Here is a 27434-nt window from a genome sequence, read left to right on the forward strand (position 1 = left end):
TTTTTTTATTAATAAAATTAATATCTTTGTTACTTTAAATTCTGTCAGTTCTAAAAGCCCTCCAAGGAGCAATATGCATTCTTAGGAGGAATTTATATTCCTGTTCTCTATGCAACTCATTTATAGAGGTTTTTACTATATTATCAAGAAACATTTGGGGCACCCCCATGCCCCAAATGTGATCTAGGCAATGCCTCATTGAGACATATGTTTTGGGCCTGTGTTAAGACGCAGGTTTTCTAGGAGGGGGTAAGCAGGTTCTTATCTTGCTGTCTAGGGCAGGGGCGTAGCTACGGGTGGGCCTGGGTGGGCCTAATTACAGCCCAGGCCCGCCCACCCAAGCGCACGCACGTCACACACTGCAGCAGCAGCCTACCGTACAGCAGAGACAGCAATCGCTCACGGTCTGGCTCAGCTGATCTCTCAAGGAGGTTCCTTCCTGTGTCCAGCCCGATTGGTCCGCCCACCATGCCATCCAAGCAAGCATACTCACTGACTGCAGCAGCCTGGCCCTGCCCTCTGTAAAGCGTACTACTATTACCACGTCGCGGGCCGGGCAGGCTCAGCTGATCTCTCCATAGGCGCGGCGCTGTTTTCTATCCATCCTACGCGGACGTGGCTGTGCGCAGCGGGGGGGCGTGCTCAGCCTCACGCATCGGCTCCGTCGCCGGTTCGCTCGGGCATAGCTGCACGTGCACGCACGGCATGCAGGGGGTTGACTATTAGTGCGAACCTCTGCCTGGCGCTGCCCTGAAACGTGGGAATTTGGGAAAGGGAAAGAAGAAGGTTCTACTTCTAGTTGGAATCGAGATAATTCCAGTTCCAGAATCGAGTTAGCAGAGCCCAGCAGCAGGTAATAAATTGTAAATGCTTTTTTTTTTTTTTACATCATATAATTAACATCATCTTGTGATTTTTTTAAATTAAGCTAGCTGGGGCCTGGGCACTATTAAAATGTACTGTTGTGGAATTTCTGGGTGGGGTAAGGCGGTAAGCACTTCACTGCCTAGGGCAAAAAATGTATATATTTGATTATTAAAATATACCTTTTTTTTGCCCTGCAGTGAAGAGCCCACCCCCACCCAGAAGCCCACCACCATGACCTGCCAGCATTTTGATTACTCTTTTGTAATCAAAATGATGGCTATGGTCTGGTGGGCTTCTGGATGGGGTGGGGGGGGTAGACGTTTCACTGACAGTGCCGCCCTAGGGCAATGAGGAGCCCATCCCCACCTAAAAATTCCCCAACAATAAATTTTAATAGTGCCAAGCTAGCTTAATTTTAAAAAAGTTGTCTCTCTCTCATTTTGGTGGGTTTTTGGGTGGGGTAAGGCGGTAAGCACTATATATGCATAGTGCCCACCCATATTAGCTCTGGGCCCACCCAAAATGCCAGGTCTGGCTACGCCACTGGTCTAGGGAGGCAAGTTCTGAGACACCCAGTGGGTTTCTTGTTTCAAGAAGGGACACATTTGCAGGTAGAGTATGTGGCACAACACTTGTTCTTGGCAAAGGCTCTGCTGTTAGCGAAAAAGGTAATATTAGTGCACTGGCGAATGCGAAGAGCCCCTCAGCTAGATATGTGGAAAATGTTGCTGTTTGATTTAGCGCTCTTCGAGTGTCGAGTAGTGTCTAATAGAACTGAAATTCAGTGGAAATCTTTTCAGGACATATGGGAACCATATTGGTCTCGACTCACCCACCCACCAAGAGCGCAGCCTGCTCCTGAATGCTTGAGGAGATTTAGTAGGAATCTTTCTATTGTTCAGGGACGTACTCTCGTTGCTGTTTCAGGGGGGTAGTAAAGCTACACTACCATGTTATTGTATGTCTTGGGTATTTGATGGATGGAGTGATATAGGCTGCTCCGCCTAAGGGGTTTCACCAGGGGTAGGGAGAGGTAGGGAGGGAGGGCGAGAGGGGGTGAAAAAAAGAAAAAATGTTCCCGGAGGTCTCAGGTGTGTGGACTAATAATAATTATTATATGTTATTGATTGTTTTTCTTCACCTGCAGAGGTTGTGGCTGTGGATGCAGGCTGTTTTCTCTATTTTTCAATTGTATTGATGAGAACTCCAATAAAGATAATAATAATTAAAAAAAAAAATTCTGTGAGTTTTCTTATACTTCTTGCTACCGTGTTTCCCCGAAAATAAGACAGTGCCTTATATTAATTTTTGCTCCCAAAGATGCGCTAGGTCTTATTTTCAGGGGATGTCTTATTCGGGAGTAGTAGGGGGACTGTGGCTGTCGGGAACGGTATTGAAGTGGGGGGCGGTATCCTGCAGGAGTAGGCCGTGGCTCGCCTATCTGCCCACAGTGACCGCAGGACTCGAGCGGAGCAGAGCCGCCCTGGCCGGGCTGGGAATGGAGGAGGGGTATGCACTAGGGAAGGTAATGGAATGTGGGGCCAGGCTGCTCTGGCTGGGGGTCTCGGGAGGTGGTGAGAGGGCGTAGGGCACAGGATCATCCCTACTGTATTACAAACGTTAAAAAAAATTCTACGGTAGCTCCGTTCCCCGTTGGTGGCACTTTATGCGCTCCTTCTGTACATTCGCAACACTTTCCATCCTTCTAGTCTGACTTAGCCCTTGGGCGATGGAGCAGCGCCGAAAGGGCTCGGTTACTCATTTTCTTTTCTTTTATTATTTCTGCAAGGGGGATGTTTCTTTTCTTTCCGCGCTCACTTAGTTGATCTTCACAAAAGCGTGAAGGAGGATGGTAGGAGTCCGCTGGACGATAGATTTTCCACCTCAGTCTTGTTTCTTGCATTTCTTTAATGTTATTTCGTCTTTGAGTTGCAGCGAAAAAAATTAAGGTTTCTGTGTCCATGTCCCATCGGGGCCAAACAAAAACTTTGCTAGGTCTTACTTTCGGGGGAGGCCTTATATTTAGCAAAACCTCTACTAGGTCTTATTTTCAGGAGATGTCTTATTTTCGGGGAAACAGGGTACAGGTGATAAAATGTGCTTTTATGTACCAGTCATTTTACATCAATCCATCTCCTTTTTTGGTTTCCATGGAAATGATTGCAATATAATACAAAGCAATGCACTAGATAAAGATTTAAGATTACAACCCATTATCACAGGGAAAGGATTACTTTTAGATTACAGTACTTGTAAACTGAATCTCTACCAGTACTTTCACAACAAACTACTTGTCACATTTCTTACTGTAGAATGTTATTAATTTGCTCAACTGTTCATATCTCTTGAACATGTCCTACAGATTGTACCCAAGTTCCATTAAAAAAGTCACTCTAAGTGGAATGCCCAAATACATGCGAAAAGTATTAACAGTCTTGACCCTTTTCAAATAAAAATGTTATAAGATTATTTTTTGAAAATAGCTAATAGTTTCCCCCGAGCTTCTGGGAGTAGCAGTTTAAGGAACAGTGTTAAACAGTGATCCAACTGGTTTATGCTGTATGATGTCACTTCTGACATCACAACCAATATGGTTCTTCCATATCTTCAAATATACAGGGTGTCATTCCCAGAAATTGTACAGGAAGCTGAAGTAATGACTGAACAGTAAATTCTAATGCAACAAACTTGTGCTATACAGAACTTGTATTAGTACTCTTAAAAGATGTATCTTCTACATGCTTTGCAAAATGTCAGAAAGTAAATAGGTAATGATACCCTACACCAGGGGTAGGCAACTCCGGTCCTCGAGAGCCGCAGGCAGGTCAGGTTTTCAGGATATCCACAATGAATATGCATGAACTTGATTTGCATACACTGCCTCCATGGTATGCAAATCTATCTCCTCCATATTCATTGTGGATATCCTGAAAACCTGACCTGCCTGCGGCTCTCGAGGAACGGAGTTGCCTACCCCTGCCCTACACCAAATTGTTTTATATAATCTAAAGTTAATTTTAGAAGATCTGAAAATGTCACCTATATTTTCATCTTTTGATTCTTATGTTGGTCAAATGAAAAACACTGCAACCTAAATCACCAAGGAGAGTGTGCACTAAAAAACAAGCAATATTTATTTAAAATTTAAAAAATATTAAAACAAAACAAATATGTATGAAAACAAAAAAAAACAGCATAATTAAGAAAAGCCATGCTGAGTCAGACCAGTGTCTGTCAAGCCCAGCATAAGTACATAAGTACATAAGTAGTGCCATACTGGGAAAGACCAAAGGTCCATCTAGCCCAGCATCCTGTCACCGACAGTGGCCAATCCAGGTCAAGGGCACCTGGTACGCTCCCCAAACGTAAAAACATTCCAGACAAGTTATACCTAAAAATGCGGAATTTTTCCAAGTCCATTTAATAGCGGTCTATGGACTTGTCCTTTAGGAATCTATCTAACCCCTTTTTAAACTCCGTCAAGCTAACCGCCCGTACCACGTTCTCCGGCAACGAATTCCAGAGTCTAATTACACGTTGGGTGAAGAAAAATTTTCTCCGATTCGTTTTAAATTTACCACACTGTAGCTTCAACTCATGCCCTCTAGTCCTAGTATTTTTGGATAGCGTGAACAGTCGCTTCACATCCACCCGATCCATTCCACTCATTATTTTATACACTTCTATCATATCTCCCCTCAGCCGTCTCTTCTCCAAGCTGAAAAGCCCTAGCCTTCTCAGCCTCTCTTCATAGGAAAGTCATCCCATCCCCACTATCATTTTCGTCGCCCTTCGCTGTACCTTTTCCAATTCTACTATATCTTTTTTGAGATACGGAGACCAGTACTGAACACAATACTCCAGGTGCGGTCGCACCATGGAGCGATACAACGGCATTATAACATCCGCACACCTGGACTCCATACCCTTCCTAATAACACCCAACATTCTATTTGCTTTCCTAGCCGCAGCAGCACACTGAGCAGAAGGTTTCAGCGTATCATCGACGACGACACCCAGATCCCTTTCTTGATCCGTAACTCCTAACGCGGAACCTTGCAAGACGTAGCTATAATTCGGGTTCCTCTTACCCACATGCATCACTTTGCACTTGTCAACATTGAACTTCATCTGCCACTTGCACGCCCATTCTCCCAAGGTCCTCCTGTAATCATTCACATTCCTCCTGCGACTTGACGACCCTGAATAATTTTGTGTCATCAGCGAATTTAATTACCTCACTAGTTATTCCCATCTCTAGGTCATTTATAAATACATTAAAAAGCAACGGACCCAGCACAGACCCCTGCGGGACCCCACTAACTACCCTCCTCCACTGAGAATACTGTCTCCCACAGTGGCTAGACCAGATGGCAAGAACACAGCAGATCCTAGAAAGCACATCCATTACTCATAGCTCTTTTCCAGATATGAACAATGACTCTTCCAAGTCTACCTGACTAATAATTTTTTATGATCTTTTTCCCGCAAAAACAAATGGGGTTCACAATTTCCACAAAAGTTCAACAGCACAAAAGAAAGTGGAAAAGAAACCAACTTCAAGAGATCAGTCCAAACACCAGGATGAGATGCTCCGGAAACAAACTTTATTTGGACCCTACACGGTCCATGTTTCGGCTTTTAAAAAACCCTTCATCAGGGCTCAATCAGTGAGTGCACAGTTCTATACTGATTGACAGTGGAGCACATGAATTGTTGTCTCTAAATAAAGGGAGGTATACTGTCTCGTACCAACAGGTTCGAATTGAAAAAGTTTTGGCGCCAAATCCTCCCAAATTAAAAGCCGAAACATGGACCGTGTAGGGTCCAAATAAAGTTTGTTTTCGGAGCATCTCATCCTGGTGTTTGGACTGATCTCTTGAAGTCAGTTTCTTTTCCACTTTCTTTTGTGCTTATGATCTTTTTCTCCAGGAACTTGGCCAATCCTCTATAAAATCCCACCATATTGGTTGACTTGACCACATCCTCCAGAAACAGATTCCACAGATTAGGTGCTGCATAAAAAAGGATTTCTGCAATTTGTTTGCAACCCACTGATCATTAATTTCATAGTGCCTTCTTGTTTTTGTGTTTGACAGTGTAAACAGCCATTCCCTATTTATCTGTTCCATTCTGCTCATAATTTTATAAACATATATCCCCCCTCTGTCATCTTTTCTCCAAGCTGAAAAGCCCTAACCTACATAGCTTCTTTCTATAAGAGTGGTCATCCATCCCCTTTATTATTTTTTGTTACTCTTCTCTGAACCATTTTTAGTTGCAATAAATCCTTTTTGGATAAGGTGACCAGAGCAGATGCACCAGGGACCTCTATTCAGAGGCATGTTGATATCAGCCTTGTTCTCCATCTGTTTTCAGCTAACAAACACCACATTTGCTTGTTTAGCTACTATAACATAATGAATTGAAAATTTCAATGGGTCCAAGATTTGTTCTTGGGTGGTGGCTCCTAACTCGGAATCCAGCATTTAGTGGTTGAAGATGGGATGATTTTTTTTTTCCTACTTGCATCACTGTGCAATTGTTCATATTAAATGTCATCTGCCATTGAGATGCCCAATCTCCTAGTCCCACAAAATCCTTTGGCAATTCCTTACAACACAATTTTGTGTCATCTGCATATTTGACCATCTCACTCGTCATGCTTATCTCCAAATCATTTATGAATATGTTAACAGAAGCCCCAATACAGACCCTTGAGGCATTTCGCTAGTGATAGTGACCCTTTTCTATGTAGATAACTGACCAGTCTTTTAGCCAGTTTGCAATCCACAAAAGGGCATTGCTTCCTATCCCATGACTAATTTGCTAAGGAGCCTCTCGTGACGTACTTTGCCTAAACGCCTTCTGATAACTGAAATATACAAATCAGCTGGCTCACCATTACCCACTCTTTATTTATTTACACTTTCAAAAAAGTCTAATAAATTAGCAAGGGAAGACTTGCCATTGCTGAACTTATAATGACTCACTCCCATTAAGTAGTATCTAATTAAATGGTCAGTAATGTTTTTGTTGTTTTGTTTTGGTAGAGCTACAACCATTTTCCTTGGCACCAACATCAGCCTAATAGATCTATAGTTTCCAGGATCACCCGAGAGTCAGTGTCAAAAACTGGTATTAATACTGGGTCACTCTCCAATCCTCAAATCATGGCTGCATTGGGCTTACAGCCGCTTAGTAAAAGGAGCCCTTAGTAACTCTGCTACTACCCTTGATCCTCCTGAGTATTCCTTTTGTCCCTTGGACATTCAGAAGTCCAGCTGACTCCCCTCAAGAGCCTTTTGCTTCACATGCACTTTTTAAATATTAGTTCTCGCCTCTACATCAAGCGTCTTTTCAAAGTTTCTCCGAGTTATGTTTCACTGTGAGAAATGTATGGTATGTATTAATTCTATGCAAATAAAAGTTTTTGTACAACCACAAAATCACAAAAATCTTTTCCAAATTGTGAGGTTGAGAACACTGTGTATTATATTGCATTATCTGTCCAAGTAAAATATTAAGCTTGGCAAAATTAAAAAAGACGAAGACACATTAGAAACCAAATGCCATATTGATAAGGGAGTTAAAGACAAGCCATTAGTAGATGACTGCATAAAGAAACTACACTTTTTTCAGATATTTTAAATATTTTGTTCTCCATTTCCCTAAGTGCAAAGGCATAAAATACAAAGCACTGCACGGATCGACCTTCGCATACAGGAGCACACAACTCTGGAATACACTACCACGCAACTTGAAAACGATCTACGAACTGACCAACTTCCGCAAATCACTGAAGACTTATCTCTTCGAGAAAATCTACGGCAAGGATCAAAACACATGAAACCCATACAATTTAATAAATACGCACCTACACACTCTCTCTTGAAGTCTCCTCTCCCGCACTCCAACCAATCCTAAAACCCCACCCACAGATAAAATTATTAGACCTTCATGTCCCCCGATACTGTTTTGTCCCCCTTTCAACTCGCCACTGTTATATTCCGCTGTTCTATTCCCGAATATCCCGAATTACTTTGTCTTTTACAATTCTTCCTAACGTAACCTATAAGCGCACTGCAACCAACTGTACTCCCACATACTCCGCTGTTCCATCCCCAAATGATACCCTGTATTTACTTTGTTTTCGATAACTCTTCACAATGTAACTCAGAATTGTACTGCAACCAATTGCACTTCCATCATTCACAATGTATTGTAAGCCACACTGAGCCCGCAAATAGGTGGGAAAATGTGGGATACAAATGCAAATAAATAAATAATGTGATTCAATTATCATGATGAGGTAGCAATACTGACCTTTGTCTACTGAAAGAATATCAGATATGGATCTAGTTGAACTTCCTGTTCTAAACCAGCAATTAGATTTAAATGTATTTCTATAACTTCCATTTTAATACTTGAAGAATAATTTTTCCCTTCTTTTTATACAATCTGCACAACATTTCTATGTGTGTGAATGCACATATGTCTATTTGGTTGTGTATTTGTATACATAGTTTAAGGAGGTGTGTGTATGTTATATGCAAATTTTTTTTTCTTGATTTTATATTGGCATTTTTTTTTTTAAAGATAAAGGGAGCCTGTGATAGCATTGACATGTGGATTTGCAGCATACCAAGGCCCCCCTTTTTTCATAGCAGGTAAAAAGTTGTTTTCAAACAAAACAAAACAAAAAAGAAATGGTCCTGCGCTAATCACAGGGATTGGTTCGAGGCCATTTCCAGTATTTATTTAGGTGATGGAAAGGGCTCCCGTGCTAACCCGGTGGTAACTGGGCAGTGCATGGTGCTGCCCAATTGGCACCAGGTAAGACCCGGCGCTACAAAAATAAAAATTTGTCATGTCAGAAATAGCGTTCGCTGGGAGCGGGAACTACCACCAGGCTCCTGTGGTCGTCCCAATCTGGTGCACAGCAAAGCGGCGGTACGTGTACTGCCACTGTGTAAATGGGGCCCCTTAGTGAGCTCTGTAGTTCTTTGGCTTTTCTTTTTATTGTGTTGGTTATAGAAAAATTGATGCACCAGTTCACACGAAAGATGGTGAACATAGTGAGAATGGCTCTGTTACTGGTCTTACTGAGGCATGAAGAAGGTCATTGGTTTATAATTAGTTTTGTTAATTTCTTGTTGAAAACATTTTTTTGGATCATGTACAAGACCTGTTAATGCCGGGGGGAGGGGGGGTTTCCAACCTCAGTCCTCGAGGGCTGCAATTCAGTTAGGTTTTCAGGATTTCCCCAATAAATATGCATGAGATCTATATTCATGCACGGCTTCCATCATATGCAAATAGATCTCATGCATATTCATTGGGAAAATCCTGAAACCTTGACCTGGCAAGGGTCAAGGTTGGGCACCACTGTGTTAACGGATGGTGTTATGGCATTACCTGTATACTACCATTTTAGACATCCCTAATTTAAAAAACGGTTTGTAATATCTTGAGAAACGTTTTTAGTTGATTGAAATGTGTAAAACTATTAAATGATATGCTATTTATTTATAGCATTTATATCCCACAATATTCCCAACCATGGGCAGGCTTAATGTGGCGTACAACAGTCTATTCATTATGACAGACTTTAAGGGTTGGTTCCTCCCCTTTTATGACATCACAACAGCGGGAATTTTCCCATTTAAAGATGGTATTTCTTAGTACAGCATCTTTCCTGGTGTCAGTGACTGAATAGATAGCGTCACTGTTGTCAATTGTTAAACACAAGTTTTTTTGAGAAGATTACTGTGGCATATTTGACACTGGTATTATTATATTATAGAATTTGATATCATCATGCCTGTTCTCCTTTAATACTCTCTGAGTATTATTCTTGGGGAGTCTTAGCTAATACCTCTGCAGTCCTTGATTTCTATTTTAACACTGATGCAGAAATATAAAGACATATTTACCGTTTAAAAGGTGCCTTTGGAGATGGATATATAAGTAAAGAATGCAGCTGTTTTGAAATAAATCAGACTACTGGAGAGATTGGGAGTCTAATTTTCTTCTTACATAAGTACATAAGCACTGCCACGATGGGAAAAGACCAAAGGTCCATCAAGCCTAGCACTCTGTCTCCGACAGCGGCCAATCCAGGCCCCAAGAACCTGGCAAAAACCCAGAATTTAATAACGATCAATGGACTTTTCCTTCAGGAATCTGTCCAGACCCCCTTTAAACTCAGCAAGGCCAGCTGCCATCACCACCTTCTCCAGCAATGAGTTCCAGAATCTAACCACACGCTGAGTAAAGAAAAACTTTCACCAATTTGTTTTAAACCTACCACATTCTAATTTCATCTTGTGTCCCCTGGTTCTATTATTGTTAGAAAGCGTAAACAAACGCTTCACATCTGTCCGCTCTACCCCACTCATTATTTTGTAGACCTCTATCATATCACCCCTCAGCCGCCTTTTCTCCAGGCTAAAGAGTCCTAGCCGTCTTAACCTCTCCTCATAAGGTAGTCGTCCCATCCCTTTTATCATTTTCGTCGCCCTTCTCTGCACCTTCTCCAATTCCTTTATATCTTTTTTGAGATGAGGCGACCAGAACTGAACACAATACTCCAGGTGCGGTTGCACCATGGAGCGATATAACGGCATTATAACATCCTCATGCTTGTTTTCCATCCATAAGTTTTTTTTTTTTAATTTTAAAATTCTGAAGGGTAATGATTCTGATAGTTGTGTTGCTATCATTGTAAAGTTGTGTATACAGGATACAATACTATTTACTTTTTGTATGTAATTGTATTAACTATAGACCCTGTTTACTAAGCCACGCTGTAGGTGCGCTAACATTTTAGCGCATGCTAACAACGATAGAACACCCATTATATTCCTATGGGTGTCTCTAGTGTTAGCGAGCTCTGAAAAGTCTTAGTAAACAGGGCCTATTTGTTTTCTTAGACAGTTTGGATTGACTACGATGGACTCTAATATCAATTCTATAGAGCCTTTGAACACTAACAACTCACTATGTGTTTATTAGATATGGCTGTATTCTGCTATTTAGTTTCTCACTTTATGATCTGTTGGCAGGTGGTAAAGCGTTTTGTACGACTGGTACGTATGAATAAATATTTATGATCTACCTAATTTTTATATTTTTAAGCCCCGATGAAGGCATAAGCAAACATGGCCATGTTCAATGTTCAACTTTGATATACCACCCATCAAGCATATATCTAAGCAGTTTACAATCAAAGAATAAAATAATGGGTAAAAGTACAAAGGATAGAACAATAGGAGCTCCGTTACAACATTGTATAAAGGGTAGCAATAAGAAAAATTTATCTAAAATAATTACTAAACAGCCACACAACAGGAAGGATGGATAAAATCACAGAGTACACACATGGTGATATGTGGGAATTGCTGTCAGAATCACTACAAGCCCACGTCGCATGTCATTTCTTAAAATAAGAAATTTAAATTTATGCAATTACAGGTTTTACATTTTTTTTGAAGAAATATTGTTGCTTGTTTTTATCTATTTTTGTGGGTTTGTAGTGCATGTGTTGAGTTTGATTCTCTTGTTTTATTTATATATTTTTAATCATCATTTCAGCAATACAACCCGCTGGACCAATTTATCTACTAAAAACTAAAAATATACCAGGGCCATGAGTGGCACCATATAAAACTGAACATAAGCCATACCGAAATCTATGCATGCATCATGCACAAGGCATTGTCTTAAAGACTGTGTAATACATGTAGGACTCCGGATAGAATGTGATAAAGTATTTTGTTTTATGCATAATACTTAACATGCAACTTGACACTGTGCAATTTACTTCTGTGCTAAAATGCTTTTCAGATACAATCTACCATGGTCTCCTCTACTCTCCCACACCTCCCCACTATCAAACATATAAACGGCGAGTGACCGTACCCACTCGCAAATGCGCAGTAGACACTTCCCTCTCTGCCCCGCCCCCGCTTCAATACGTGATGATGGGGGCGGGACAGAGAGGCATGCTGCAGATGTCGGAACCGCTCCCCCTCCCCCGGAGTCGCCGCCGCCCCTCCATCTGGCCCGAACACTGTGAACTAACATCAGCACGCAGCAGCAGGCACATCAGCAAAGCTGCCGTCGGGCTTCCTTCTCTGCCTTTGTCCCGCCCTCGCCGCCATTACGTCACACGAGGGCGGGACACAGGCAGAGAAGGAAGCCCATCCTGACGGCAGCTTTGCTGATGTGCCTGCTGCTGCGTGCTGATGTAAGTTTACAGTGTTGCTTGGGCAGGGTGGAGGGGGGGGGGCGGCGGCAGCGACTCCGGGGGGGGGGGCTTGGACCCCCCCCCCATTCCAAAAGTAGCCCGTTTTCACGGGCTCAACGGCTAGTATTTGCAAGTACTGTCTCAGTGGAATGATGAATTAACTTCAGTTAGCTCTAATTCAGACTTTAAAGATAGTTGCAAGAGAGCTGCAAGGCCAAATTCTAGGGAGAATAACAGTACATTTGAATCACACCTTTACCTGACATAGAGGGATCTCTTCTGGTTTGTTCGTAAAGACCCTGAGCCTGAACTGATGCTGCTGTTCATCATCTGTTCTCGTAAATCGTGTATTTTAGCTTCAAAACGACTATACTCTACAACACAAGGAAAATGAAATACAAATAAACCATTGTGCTTGTTTTTGCAAAAATGACAGCTGTGGCCTTAAGGTTTAAGTTCTTTTATGTACAGTTTTGCTTAAAAAAAAAAAAAACAACCTACACACATTATGCTTTTAGGCAATTTCTTTTTTTATTTATTTATTTATTTATTTATTATTATTTCAATCAAAATCACAAGTAAATTTACTTGACAGGAAAAAAGCAACTAAAGAATACTAATTTACCCAGAATTTCCTCAACAATAAAAATAAAGAAAAACATCTCCTTTTTAGATGCTTTAAAGTCCACAATGGTGAGTCCAAGTTTTCAATAACTGGAGATGTAAGGAAAAGAAATTAAACATTTCAAATATACTTAAACCGAAAACAAGATTTCAGCGTTACAGGCTTGGTATATATTCACTTATAGAGCTCTCTTTGATGTTAAGAAGGAACACAATTGGGATGGGTCAAAATACGCATATTTGACATTCTGATAATTAACCAAACATTTACATGGATATTTTAAATAAAACGTTGCTCCTAGTTGGAGCGTCTCCTGTTTCAACTGCAAGAACTTTTGCCTACGCTTCTGCGTGTCCCTCGACAAGTCAGGAAAGCTTTTAGGCAATTTCAACACAGGAAAAATGAAATTATATTTCTCACAGGATTTCCGCTAAGCTGGAAATAGCAGCCCATTGGAAACAAAGATTGGGTCCTACAATCACAGACTGGACAATAAGAATCAAGAACATTGTGGGACTAGAACAATTGACTGACAAAAGACAAGGCAGATATAAGCCAGATGCGAAAGAATGGTCTCAAATAGATCGACTATGGAGTAGTGAATTACATGTACAGGTGATTTAACCAAGATGGATTAAGTTGGGAGCAGGGGAGGGGGGGGGGGAGTTGATTTGGGTGGGAGGGTGGGGAGAAAATTATCAAAAATGATTGTGATTTACAGTTGATGTTGGACTTGCTTTATTTGGAATATTACAGCACTGGCAAGCATTGTATTTTTCCATTATGTTGTGTTCAATAAACATTTTCAAATTAAAAAAAAAAAAAATTTTTTTAAAGCTCTACCTTTGTGCTATTAATGTAGGTAATTCCCCACTCAAATGATCGCCAGCATTCACTACTTAATCTGGCTTTCTCTTATTAAAACTATTGATGCAGACTGTCGTCATGCGCTTCCAAAAACTTGATAGAGCTGTTAACATAATTTTCAAAAAACAAAAACAAAAACAAAAAAAATCTTACAATTCTTTTTTTTTTTCAGAATTTAAAAATAAAATTGTGACACACAGTAGTTTAACTGAAAAATAAATTGCAAATTTATATCGCTTTCCATCCCACCTCCCTCTGGAAATTTGTTTTTAATAAAATTGTTCCCCTCTTCTTATTTTGGTTTGCATGTCCTATCAAAAAAGTGATGCCTAGGCAAATGTGATTCAGTTAAAGACTAACAGTACAGGTAAACACAACTATCAATCATTTACACTATTATACAACCTTCTCAAAGAGACAGTATTCATCTAAACCTTTGCATTAAAACAGAAAGCTCTAAAAAACCCTTAGCATTGTGTCCTGTCTATCCCAGCTCAGAAAGCAGTATGCATTCAAACCATATTATTGGCACATTATACAGAATGTTAATCATTGCAAAGAAGATATTCCCAGTGTTAGAAGCACCCACTAGAAAAGAGCACGATGTAAACATTATAACCATTGTTTCTAAGCAAATATTCAGAATGAATTTAATTTTAGTAATAAACTAAAGTAGTGAAATATGGATACAGTGCTACAAACACTAAAAGAACCTCTACTTACATAAAATAAAAGACAAATTTCCTTTCAGCTCACTAGTTGGGACATCTTCCGTACACAATTCTAAACACACTTGCCGATACAGCTCAAAAATACTGCTGCTAGTCCACGTGATGCAGGTAAATAGAAAGCTACAGAAAGAAAGCTACACAGACAGAGCAAAGCAGCTCATCAGTGGTGTTTTTTCCTACAGTGAAATTTCTGATGTAACATAGTAACATAGTAGATGACGGCAGAAAAAGACCTGCACGGTCCATCCAGTCTGCCCAAGAAGATAAATTCATATGTGCTACTTTTTTTATTTGTACTGTCCTCTTCAGGGCACAGACCGTATAAGTCTGGCCAGCCCTATCCCCGCCTCGCAACCACCAACCCCGCCTCCCAACCACCAGCTCTGGCACAGACCGTATAAGTCTGCCCAGCACTATCCCTGCCACCCACCACCGGCTCTGGCACAGACCGTATAAGTCTGCCCAGCACTATCCCTGCCACCCACCACCGGCTCTGGCACAGACTGTATAAGTCTGCCCAGCACTATCCCCGCCTCCCAACCACCAGCTCTGGCACAGACCGTATAAGTCTGCCCAGCACTATCCCCGCCTCCCAACCACCAGCTCTGGCACAGACCGTATAAGTCTGCCCAGCACTATCCCCGCCTCCCAACCACCAGCTCTGGCACAGACCGTATAAGTCTGCCCAGCACTATCCCCGCCTCCCAACCACCAGCTCTGGCACAGACCGTATAAGTCTGCCCAGCACTATCCCTGCCACCCACCACCGGCTCTGGCACAGACCGTATAAGTCTGCCCAGCACTAGTCCCCCCTCCCAACCACCAGCCCCAGCACAGACCGTATATGTCTGCCCACACTAGCTCCGCCTCCCAACCACCAGCTCTGCCACCCATTCTAGGCTAAGCTCCTGAGGATCCTGATGTATTTCTCAAGAACACCAAAAGTCTGCCAAATTTAAGATTATACAAGCGGTAGGGCAGACTTGAGGGGCGCAATGAAGAGGCAATCTAAGGGTGTTAAGGACTGATACGACATCCTAAAGGAGGGGCACAATCTGGGCATCAAATATTTATTTATTTATGGTTTGCTTAAATCCCACATTTTCCCACACATGCAGGCACAATGTGGCTTACAAAAAGTTAAATAAAATCACAAAATAGGAAACTTAGAAAAGTATACAAGGAGGAGACAGGATGAAAAACATCTAACAGGGTGGATCAAGCAGGGTAAGGGTCAAGGAGAGTGCATCAGTCAATGGTGAAAAGTGGGGAGTAGGTCTTGGCAAAGAAATAGGTCTTTAACAACTTCTTGAAGAGGGAGTGGTCCGCTTGGGTTTTAAGGTGTTGCGGGAGTGCATCCCAGTGCTTAGGACTCCAATAGCGAAAGGACGAGGTGAAGATCCTCTTGTACCTGACACCCTTACAGTTCGGGAAGAGCATATGGAGATAGGAACGAGCAGCAGGATTGGCATTTCTGGGTGGAAGGTCGATCAAGGGGTGCATGAAATCGGGGCCAGCCCCATAGATGATTTTATGGGTCAAGGAGCAAACTAAAATTAGTATTTTTCTAATATATAGCATGTATATCTGAAATACTGCAGATCTGCATTTTGAATGAAAATCTTAATATTGTTTTGACATTTTACTCATCGTCAAAATTTTCCCATGCTCTCCAACATCTTCCTCTCACTTCTATAGAGGTTTCCAAGTCCAGATACAGAACTGGCCCCGGCAGCAACTTTTCTCTCTATGCCTGGGTCTGAAGTCTGTAGCAGCCAGCAAATTTTAGGAAATAAAATAAAAGGAATGGGGGGAGGGGGAGGGGAAGAGGAGGCTCCCTTGGAAGTTGTAAAAGGCAGTTCATTGCATCAGAACCCCTAGTCCTGACTGATCTAGAAGCTTAACAGATCAAAAAAGAGGAGATCTCACTGGAGCAGATCCACCAATTTTCTTATTAAATCACATTTTATTATCAACTCCAGCCAAATTCTAGTTGCTGTTTAAATAAATTTCTGGGGATTATGCCCATCAAATAAAGGAAACCTCTGGAAATAGGTTTAGAAGGAATCTAAATACATTTTTGAGGATTATGCCGGTCATATAAAGGAAACATCTGGAAACAGGCTTAGGAGGAATCTACAAAAAAATTACTCTCTCTCGGAAAGGGTGGTGGATGTGTGGAACGGCCTCCCGGTGGAGGTCGTGGAGATGAGAACTGTGTCAGAATTTTAAAAAGCGTGAGACAGGCATGTGGGATCTCTTAGGAAAAGGAGGAGTTAGTGGTTACTGAGGATGGACAGACTGGATGGGAAGAAAAAGTAAAGTCCTGTACAGTAAATGGACATTTAAATTCTCCCTTTGCTATTATTGCTTGTTCCTAAAATGCTAGAATATAGAACTTTAAGTTATAACAAAGTAATTTTCTTTTTTCTAGCATTTCCCGAGCATCCCTATTCAGTTGATGAGAGAAGACAAATGTATTTATTTATTGCATTTGTATCCCACATTTTCCCACCTATTTGCAGGCTCAATGTGGCTTACATAGTATTGTTAATATAGTTAAATTACACGGACAACTAAGATTTAGGCCTCTCCAAAGATTAGTTTTAGCAGTCACCAGAGCACACAGTTTTTTCACCATCAAAGCAGACATGGAGGCAGAGGGCATGGTTAGTTCTTACCTTCTGGACGGTACTGTGCAACAATAGTTACAGCCTGGCCAGCGTTCTTCAGGGCCACTGCTGCTTGTTCATGAGTTGCAGTTCTGAGATCAACCCCATTCACCTAGAAATAAAAATGACAAAATTTTTCCTAAGGTTAAAGCTCTTGCACTTACATAAAGATCTTATGAATGCCCTTCTGTTCTAAAATGGCCAATAAAAAAAACTGCATTACTAATTGAAGCAGAAAGCTGTTAATCAGCTATAATCACAGCTCATAGGTGGGCAAACCTTTCTCCTGAGACCTCATTTGTGCACTTACCGCTATCATCAGCCCTTAGAGCAGGTATCTTCTCTCCCCTCCCCCTCACTCCCCAGAGCAGGGAGGGTAAAACACCTGCACCTGGAGCAGGCAAAAGAAAAGTGCTCTCTAGCTGGTTCCAGACTCATGCCAGAAACTGACCTTCCCCTTCTGGCATGCATCCTCATGGTTCTTCTTTCTTTCTTACCCTTCCATACAAGAACATAAGAATGGGCATAACGGATCTGACCAATGGTCCATCTAGCCAAGTATCCTGTTTCCAACAGGGGCCAATCCAGGTCACAAGTACCTGACAGAATGCCAGATAGTAGCAACATTCCATGCTACTAATCCCAGGGCAAGCAGTAGCCATGTCCACCTCAACAGAAGACTATGGACTTTTCCTCCAGGAACTTGTCCAAAACTTTTTAAAACCCAGATAAGCTAACTGCTGTTACCACATCCTCTGGCAACGAGGTCCAGAGCTTAACTATTCGAGTAAAAAAATATTTCCTCCCATTAAAAAAAATATATATTTCCATGTAACTTTAATTTTAATTTAATTTTGTTACATTTGTACCCCGCGCTTTCCCACTCATGGCAGGCTCAATGCGGCTTACATGGGGCAATGGAGGGCTAAGTGACTTGCCCAAAGTCACAAGGAGCTGCCTGTGCCTGAAGTGGGAATCAAACTCAGTTCCTCAGTTCCCCAGGACCAAAGTCCAACACCCTAACCACTAGAGTCCCCTAGTCTCTGTACTTTTTGAAAGAGTGAAAAATCGATTCACTTTTACCCATTCTACACCACTCAGGATTTTGTAAACTTTTTTTTTTTGTTACATTTGTACCCCGCGCTTTCCCACTCATGGCAGGCTCTATGCGGCGGGCAATGGAGGGTTAAGTGACTTGCTCAGAGTCACAAGGAGCAGCCTGTGCCGGGAATTGAACTCAGTTCCTCAGTTCCCCAGGACCAAAGTCCACCACCCTAACCACTAGGCCACATCTCCCTCAGCTGTCTCTTTTCCAAGCTGAAGAACCCTACCCTCTTAAGTTTTTCCTCATACGAGAGGAGCTCCATCCCCTTTATCATTTTGGTTGCTCTTTGAGCCTTTCCGCTATATCTTTTTTAAAGTTACGACAACCACTGAACGTAGTAATCAAGGTGAGGTCGTACCATGGAGCGATACAGAGGCATTATAATATTCTTGGTCGTATTTACCATCCCTTTCCTAATAATTCCTAGCATCCTGTTTGTTTGTTTTTTTTGCTAACACCACACACTGGGCAGAAGATTTCAGCATATTGTCTACAGTGACACCTAGATCTTTTTCTTGGGTGCTGACTCCCAAGCATCAGGTAACTATGATTTGGATTATTCTTCCCAATGTGCATGCATTTGTCCGCATTAAATACATTTCATCTACCATTTGGATGCCCATTCTTCCTACAACAACTCACAGAGATCATTATATCCAAGTAAAATTCTTTTTATGTATTTTTATGCTATTAATAATCAAATACATTCTTAAATCTTAAACTGAAAATGGTGCTAACATCAATGGCCAATGGAAATCCGCCCACTAACGCAGCGGAGAGATGCCACCAGGTACAACTGGAACTTAGGGAACTCCAGCTAGCAGAGGTGGCGGAAACCTTGCAAAAAACTCAACAAAGCCATTTTGAATTTGGTAATAAAGCATCCCGATTATTAGCATATAAACTGAAACAGCATAAAAGCAAAAATCATATTCATACAATAGAAGAAAGCACAGGGCAAAGATTAACTACAACTAAGGAAATTAGCCGGGCCTTTATGGATTTCTATAAACACTTGTATAGAGATGAGACTCAAGCAGACCCTCAAACAACACAGACTTACCTGGAAAAGGTAGAGCTCCCCCAAATCACCCCAGACCAAAGCGCCATACTCTCGGCGCCGATAGAACTAAAAGAGATAGAGTGGGCCATCAGTAACCTCCCAAATGGAAAAGCGCCTGGGCCAGACGGATTTACGAATAAATTTTATAAGAGCTTTAGAAATCTATTAGCTCCCTTACTGGTCCGAGTTTTAAAAGGGATTGAATATCAGGAAAAACTGCCCTATTCGTGGAGGCTAGCACATATAATTATACTGCTAAAGCCGGGGAAAGACCCGAAACACTGCGGTTCATACCGCCCAATATCGCTATTAAACACAGATTACAAAATCTTTACGAAGATTCTAGCTAAGCGCCTACAGATGTTTATGCAGCAATTAGTACGAGATGACCAAACGGGGTTTATAGAGGGTAGACAGACATTTGATAACATAAGAAGAGCCATGCATCTTATACAGGAGATCAATAGCACGGAGCAACCAGCGGTATTCATGTCACTTGACGCCGAAAAAGCGTTCGATAGAGTTCACTGGCCCTATATGTTTGAAGTACTAAAGAAAATGGGGATAACAGGCAGCTTTATAGCATGGATAAGACAATTATATAAACAACCACTAGCAGCTCTGATTATTAATGGGGAATGCTCTGAAACCTTTACACTGGAGAGAGGGACACGACAGGGATGCGCCCTATCACCTCTGCTTTTTGCCCTAACAATGGAACCCCTAGCCCAAGATATTCGATCACACCCCAAAATACAAGGCATCCGTATTGGACAAAAGACACATAAAATCATGTTATTCGCAGATGATATCTTGCTTACTGTGATAAATCCCCAGGGTTCCATGGAGGGCATAATACAAACTCTGCAGCAATTTGGGGAAATAGCAGGGTTTAAAATAAATATGACTAAATCAGAATTAATGGGCCTTAACCTGTCCGGAGAAACTATCAAGGCCATAAAACAGCAATACCCACTGCGATGGGCAACTCGCTCATTGCGATATCTGGGGGTCAATCTTACACCCAAATTAACGGATATATATGAAGCGAATTTTCCCCCTAAAATGCGGGAGCTATTCAAAGACCTAGATCGATGGGAGGGATTGGAGCTATCATGGATAGGCAGAATACAAGCGATAAAAATGATGATCTTACCCAAGATATTATATCACTTTATGGCACTACCACTACCGATCCCCAATAAATTCTTTCGACAATTAAAGCGTAAAACATTTGCATATATATGGAAGCATAAGCCGCCGCGAGTTCGAGCGGAAATGCTCTATCAATCAAAAAAAAAAGGGGGTATGGGAGTACCAGATTATTATCGATACTATCAAGCAGCACAGCTGAGGATATTGGTAACTTGGGTTAACGATGAAACAAAACCATGGCTTCAGATAGAAAAACAGTGGGTGGGTATGCACCAACCAGCCATGCTGCTCTGGCAACCTAGAAAGCGTATTAGAGCAATGGCGGCACTTCTGCCAATAGCAATACAATCACCACTCCTGACCTGGAACACGATACGTCAGCAGCATTGCCCAAATAGAACATATTTCCGAAAGATGCACATTAGGGGAGCACCAGGTTTTGCATGGGAAGAGGGAGATATAGTGTATAAACAATGGGAACAGAGAGGACTAAAACAGCTAGGGCAAATATGGGAAGAGGGGGTAGTCCGTTCCTATGAGGAGCTACGGGAGGAATACGATCTTCGACCACAACATTTAATTTATTACTCTAGAATCAGAAATTACATTCTTCGAAAAGCGAGGGCAGAGTTGCAGGGGGAGGAAACAGAGCTGGAGCGGGCAATGGGTGGGAGTAGCACCAAGGGATGTATAACACGAATATATGCAGCACTATTAGCACATAGAACCCCCATATTGAAATACACACAGAGATGGGAACAAGACACAGAAACTAGACATGACACACACAGCTGGGAGAAGGCATGGGGTTTCTTGTTAAGTAGCTCTGTGAGTAGTGCCATTATAGAGAATGGATATAAAATACTATATCGCTGGTACTACACCCCGGACAGACTAGCCAAAATGATACCAGAAGCGTCGAATCAATGCTGGAGGGGATGTACAATGAAGGGAGACATGCTACACATCTGGTGGATGTGCCCAAAAATACAAAGATACTGGAGAGAACTGCTGGACATGCTTAAACAAATACTGGGCAAAGAGTATCCACTGACAGTGGACCATTGCATACTACACTTTCGACCTACAGGACTCTCGAAGCCTCTGCATCGATTGGCCTCCATGTTTTTGGCGGCGAGTAAGATAGCGGTGGCATCCGCATGGAAGCAACAATCGACTCCACCAGTAATGAAGGTTATATATAAAATGGACTACTTTTACCAAATGTCTAAACTGACAGCAATAAAGAATGGACAAGTAGCCCAGTTCTTAAAAATTTGGGATAAGTATAAAGAGTGGAGGCACCGAGCCGGGATCGACCTTGATGCACCCCAGCTGATGACACCGCGGCTCTGAACGCCGCTAAGAGTGCAAAGACCGAAATACATTATAAACTTAACCACGGGTGCAGCAGTGTTGGGACTATTGCAAAATGAAAATAGAAGAGATATATGGACAGGGAGTTGGGGAAGTGAGGGAGGGGGGAGGGGATATGGGATTGTTTAAATGTAAATTTCAGCAATATACTTTGAAATGTATGTTCAAATATATAAATAAACATTAAAAAAAAAAAAAACTGAAAATGGTGCTCAGTGAAAATTTACTTCCCCTGAAGATGTTAGAAGCAAAATACCAACATCATCGCAACTACAAGGATGAAATAAGCCTCCAAGGGACCCAACAAATGTGCCTGCAAAATTTTAAAAAATTCTCCACTGTACCCATCCAGGCCTGCGGACTTATAGGGCTTTAAGTGTATTACAGCTTGTTGGATTCTCCTCCCCGGATATTCAGGCATTACGCTGCTCCATATTAGATGCTGAGATAATGGGTAATGCCATGGAACCCATTCAACTATCAAGGACATTTAACTTCAGAGTCGTGCACAGAATGTTCTAAACATGTTTTCTATCTTTCTGACAAGAACAAACCCTAACCTCTGGGGATCTGAGTGCTGAGACAATTGTAGGGCCAAATTAGGCCCTAGTCAAGTTTACCAACAAATTGACCCAGCTAGTTACCAAATTTATATAGTTTGAATTTCTGATATGTAATACCTCTCATTGTTTTCTCATGTATCAAATTATTCAATGCCGTTTGAGTCTTGATCCAAGAATTCCCGTTGACCAGGGTCAGGGCCCTTAAGTACACACCCATTAATTTTCTACACAAATTCTCCAAATATCTCCTCCTTCGCTGTGTCCCAAAACAGGAGTGGGTTACCAGCCTGATCTCTAGCACAATCACAGAAATCCTTCTACTTCTGTTGTGTGTTTGCATAAAAGTCCCAATCTCTGGATAAGTATGGAAGCACCACCTGGGTCTACCTCCTCTCCTAGGGCCCAATCCTTCTATCACTATAGAAATTAAAGTATGGTCTGAGACAATCGGTGGACCTACATCCACAGCCAGAACCTCTGAGAACAATCCCTCGGATGTAAAGATATAATCTACACGAGCCATTGAACCATGCACTTTAGAGATATGGGTATAACCACCTCCTGAGGATGAAAAAGTCTCCAAGGATCCACAAAGCCCAGGCTGCAGACCAGAGCCCTCGGTCCCCTTTCTGGTCTGGGCTAGCACTAGTATTTGAGCCAGACATCACCACCACATTAAAATCACCAGCCAAGATCAGAAAGCCGCCCATAAAAGGCACAAGAGCTAGGAACACTGATTGAAAAAATATATCTTTTGTGCAAAATTAGAAGCATAGAGGCAATTATTACCAATGTACCATTAAAAGAACCATTGACTACAACAAATCTACCTTCATTATCAGGTATCATTTTGATCTCTTTTAAAATCCACAGATTTTCCTATGAGAATAGCGAGGGTCCCAAAAAACAACAAGGCAAACGATCTGCAAAATCCAATATGGGAAAGAAAGCCAGCAGATCAATGTCACAACAAAAAGATGGTGTGTCCATTTGTGTATGCTAGAGACCACAGGATTCCCGTTTTGGCTGGTTTTTTCTTGACTTTTATGCACCATATTTGCCCCTTTACGAAGGTTTCAAATTAGCCCCTGACGCAGCCCTAGGTGGGCGAAACACGGCCTGTGTCGGGCGATTTGTTCATACACGGTATCTTCAATAAAATCTTTTTGTTGCGACATTGATCTGCTGGCTTTCTTTCCCCTATGAGAATAGCTGCACCTATATTTCTCTTAGAGGATGAGGTGAAAAAACAGTGTTGTACCCAGGAAGCCTTCAACTTCTGATATTTAGACGGTGAGAGCTTCGTTTGCTGCTGACATGTCACATCTGTCTTGTGGCACTTTATGGAATGTAAAATTTTTGTCCTCTTTAATGAACAGTTAATACCTGAAACAGTCCACAAATATACTTTTAGCAACATCTTAGCTATTTTCATATAAAAGCAATAGAATTTCTAAGATTACAGGCTGCCAATCTGAGAGCCCAGCCTTTACTCCAACAGCAGAAAAAAAAAACAATACTCCCCCCCCCCCCCCCCAAAAAAAAAAAAATCAGTCAACTTCATTACACTCCAGTATAACCTGTGTATTTTCACTGTCAGATGTTTTCTAATGACCTCAGTCCATACACAACTGACCTCCCATTCTTGTCCCCTATCCCCATCAGCTTCCCCAAAGCCCATACTAGTCACACTTTTATACACACTCTCCTTTGGGTCACATTTAAGTACACATGGATTACCATGCATACATCCCCTATATTAGTCCACCCCTAGTAAATTTAACTTAGGTGCTGTTTCAAACTCTCAAACTTATGCATTGGCCAATCCCTCAATAACACAGATCACAGAACAGATTCTCCATGCTTCTCCAGCCATCGCCCCACATATATTTAACACAAAAGCAAAACCCTGCTATATTCGTCTTCAGGGAGTGGGGATTAAGCATTTGCAATGTTCAAATAGGTAACTGAAACAGGGCAAGTATGCAATGTCTACCATCAACAGCTGACTCTGTAGAGACAGAGCAAAGCACTGTACAACTGTTAGAACAGAAGGACACGACGTTCATGTGTGGACATGCCGCTCTGTGAGTCTTCAAATTAGAGCAATTAAAAGATCCTGTTCCTTAAGAACAAGTTATATCTCAATCAGTCCAAGTTGTGAACTCAGAATGAGGGATAAGAAAAGAAAAAAAAAAAACAATGCACAGGCTTTATGTATGGCATCACACATCTGGCGACTCTAAACATTCACTTTGCCCTCATCGACAACTCAAAGTAGAGCCCAATGCTATAAGGTAAAACGTACTTGTCTCTCCGCCAGCAGCATGCAAACAGAGTTAAATGCCCTCAGTTTTCCCACAACTGCCACCGCATAGTCTTGGAACAGCAGTATTCGATGGCTGCCATAAGTCTATACTGCTGAAATCCGTAGTTCTTATGAGCAAAGTTCAAAATGTGGGCAATCACAACCCTAGGTCTGTTGCCCTCTGCTCTCGCTCTCCCCAAGCCAATGTGCACGCTTGATTTTAAGGGGGGCCTAAGTGAGTGCTGAACAGGAATTCTGTTGTAAGCCATAATCCAAAGAATCCCACCAGCTAACTTAGAGGCAGATGCAGCAACCAAACGTAAAAAAATCTAAATCGTTAAAGTCCCTAACGATTTTAAAATAACGAAAAATGCACCAAAAAAAAAAGTCGCACATGCTGAGATCGGTAGTGAAACGTACAATGTATCAAAGAATCACAATACACATCGTTAATCGGCCCCCAAATCATGCGCAGAGCAGCCAAGCGTTATGTTAGCTGCTCTGCGCATGCCACAAACAGTCAAAACACAGTCAAATCGCAAGCACATGGCTCCCAAATAAAAACAAAAATTATAAAAAAGCGTCGGGAGGGGGCAAGGGCGCTCATCAGGAGCGTCCTGTACAGACGGCCTTGCCCCCCCCCCCCCCCCCGCTGCTCCCCACTTTCCGCCGCTCCCCCCACCCCGAAAAAGCAAAATTCTAGCAGCCCCTGCCCCCTCCCCACTTTCCGCCGCTCCCCCCACCCCGAAAAAGCAAACTTCTAGAAGCCCCTGCCCCCCTCCCTTCCTCACTACTCTCTCACCTCAGCTCCGCCTCCCGACATCCTCCATCCGTGCCCCGCCCCCTTTTGGGGTCGTCGCCGCCATTCCCCTCCTCCATCGGGCCCCCCTTCCTCTTACCGGGCCCGTGCAGCGCCTCTCTCCTCTGTCCGAAGGCGCTGCACGGGCAAGAAGAAAGCTGAATCAGCTGATGCCTGCCTTCGCGATGGCACGTCTTTCTTCTGCTGCGCCCGCCCCTGTCTGACGTCAGTAACCTACGTAGGTTACTGACGTCAGACAGGGGCGGGCCCAGGAGGAGAAAGACGCTCTATCGAAGCTAGGCGAAGGCAGGCATCAGCTGATTCAGCTTTCTTCTTGCCCGTGCAGCGCCTTCGGACAGAGGAGAGAGGCGCTGCACGGGCCCGGTAAGAGGAAGTTTGCTTTTCGGGGTGGGGGGAGCGGCGGAAAGTGGGGAGCAGCGGGGGGGGGGGGGGGCAAGGCCGTCCGTACAGGACGCTCCTGATGAGCGCCCTTGCCCCCTCCCGATCCTTTTTTTATTTTTATTTTTTTATGTGTTTTCTGAGGTCCTTTGGACCAATCACAGCGCTTTTAGCTCTGCTAATGCGCTGGGATTGGCTCAAAGTTTGTTTATTTTTTCACTTAACACTTTTTCCTGCCTTTTTCCTGCGTAAAGGCAATCGGAAAAGGTTAGTGCATGTCGTTTCAATGGGGTTTTCACACTAATTGCTCATCTCCATTCCGTTTTCGTTAGCTGCTACTGTCGTCGGAAAATAGGCTTAAGTGCATGGAAAGGATAGGAAATTCTTCCCTGAGGGCTCATTTAACGATGAAAAACGTTTAGTGCATCTACCTCTTAGTAACATAGCACATAAAGACCTGCATGGTCCATCTAGTCAGCCCAACAAGATAAATTTATAGTATAAGGTATATGATACGATACTACATATGTATACTTAATCTTGATTTGTCCTTGCCATTTTCGGGGTACAGACCGTGGGAGTCTGCCTGGCACTGGTCTTGTTCTCTAGTTGCTGAAGCCAAATCTGTCCAGCCACAATCAGGACACAGACCGTAGAACTCTGCCCAGCACTAGCTCTGCTTCCCAATTGCTGATGTTGCCATCTAATTACCGCTACGCTTGTTCTTTCATTGACTCTGGCAGACCAACAAATTGCAAATTATTTCTTCATGGGCTACGTTTCAAATTGTCTAGTTTTGTTTCACAACTTGCAATCACTTTCTGCACATATTTCAATTTGTTTGTTGCTTCTCTCATGGCGTCCTCTGCTCCATCGACTCAGGTCTCCAATTCAGCCACGCAACCACTGAAATTGGTCACACATTGAGCCAGGTTTCCTTGCTGCTCTTTAATTGGCTTCAAACTGGCACCCAGAGCCTCTACGACTATTTCTCTGATTTGGGAAAACAGAGACTTGTTTACCTCTTGTTGCCATCTTTGAGTCTGCCGAGGCAGCAGGCTGCATCTTCTCTCTCTCGTTTCCCGATTTTGAATTTTTGCTTAAACATTTGTCCATATAGTAAGGTGGTCCACATCAATATGTTGTAATAGAGGGTATTTTAAGCTGATGATAGCTGCCAAGAAAATGATAATGCACAGACTAACCAGTAGCTGCGAGAAAACGTATGTGACCCATGAATCCTTGGCTTTAAATTTCTTTTACTACAGAAAATGTCATCTTATTTTATTTTTATTTATTTGTGGCATTTATACCCCGCTCTTTCCCGTTCAATAGCAGGTTCACTGTGGCTTACAAAGTGTGGTACAATGTATCACGGAGATAATACAGGTTTGGGAACAATGCATCACGAGATGACATATAGAGTAGGTTCAGTGCAGCTTACAAAGTATGGTACAAAGTATCACAGGGATCATACAAAGTATGGAACAAAGAGATGACATAGTTACATAGAGTAAGACAATAGTAAGAGATGTGGGGAAGGGGTTGAAGTGTGGGTAATACTAGTGTTGTGGAATTATGTTTGAGAATTAGGATGGGTCATTTGGATAGGCTCGTTTGAAGAGGTAAGTCTTCAGCAGTTTTCGGAAGGG

The 27434-nt window shown here is 42.3% G+C and overlaps 1 protein-coding gene across 11 annotated transcripts in view; it reads right to left on the reverse strand.

Moving 5' to 3' along the window:
- DLG1 (discs large MAGUK scaffold protein 1) overlaps nt 1-27434 on the reverse strand; it is a 337516-nt gene that overhangs the window by 72410 nt on the left and 237672 nt on the right. For 10 of the 11 annotated variants that reach the window (XM_030216925.1, XM_030216924.1, XM_030216923.1 and 7 more), the window contains 2 exons: nt 17023-17125; nt 12378-12492 (listed from right to left, as the gene is read on the reverse strand). In XM_030216925.1, coding sequence (XP_030072785.1) covers nt 12378-12492; nt 17023-17125 — 218 coding nt within the window. Of the gene's footprint in view, nt 1-12377; nt 12493-14333; nt 14400-17022; nt 17126-27434 lie in introns of those variants that run through there. The other variant, XM_030216926.1, reaches the window with a different exon arrangement.

Source organism: Microcaecilia unicolor, chromosome 10 (assembly GCF_901765095.1).
Source record: "Microcaecilia unicolor chromosome 10, aMicUni1.1, whole genome shotgun sequence".
NCBI classification, from domain to species: Eukaryota; Metazoa; Chordata; class Amphibia; order Gymnophiona; family Siphonopidae; genus Microcaecilia; species Microcaecilia unicolor.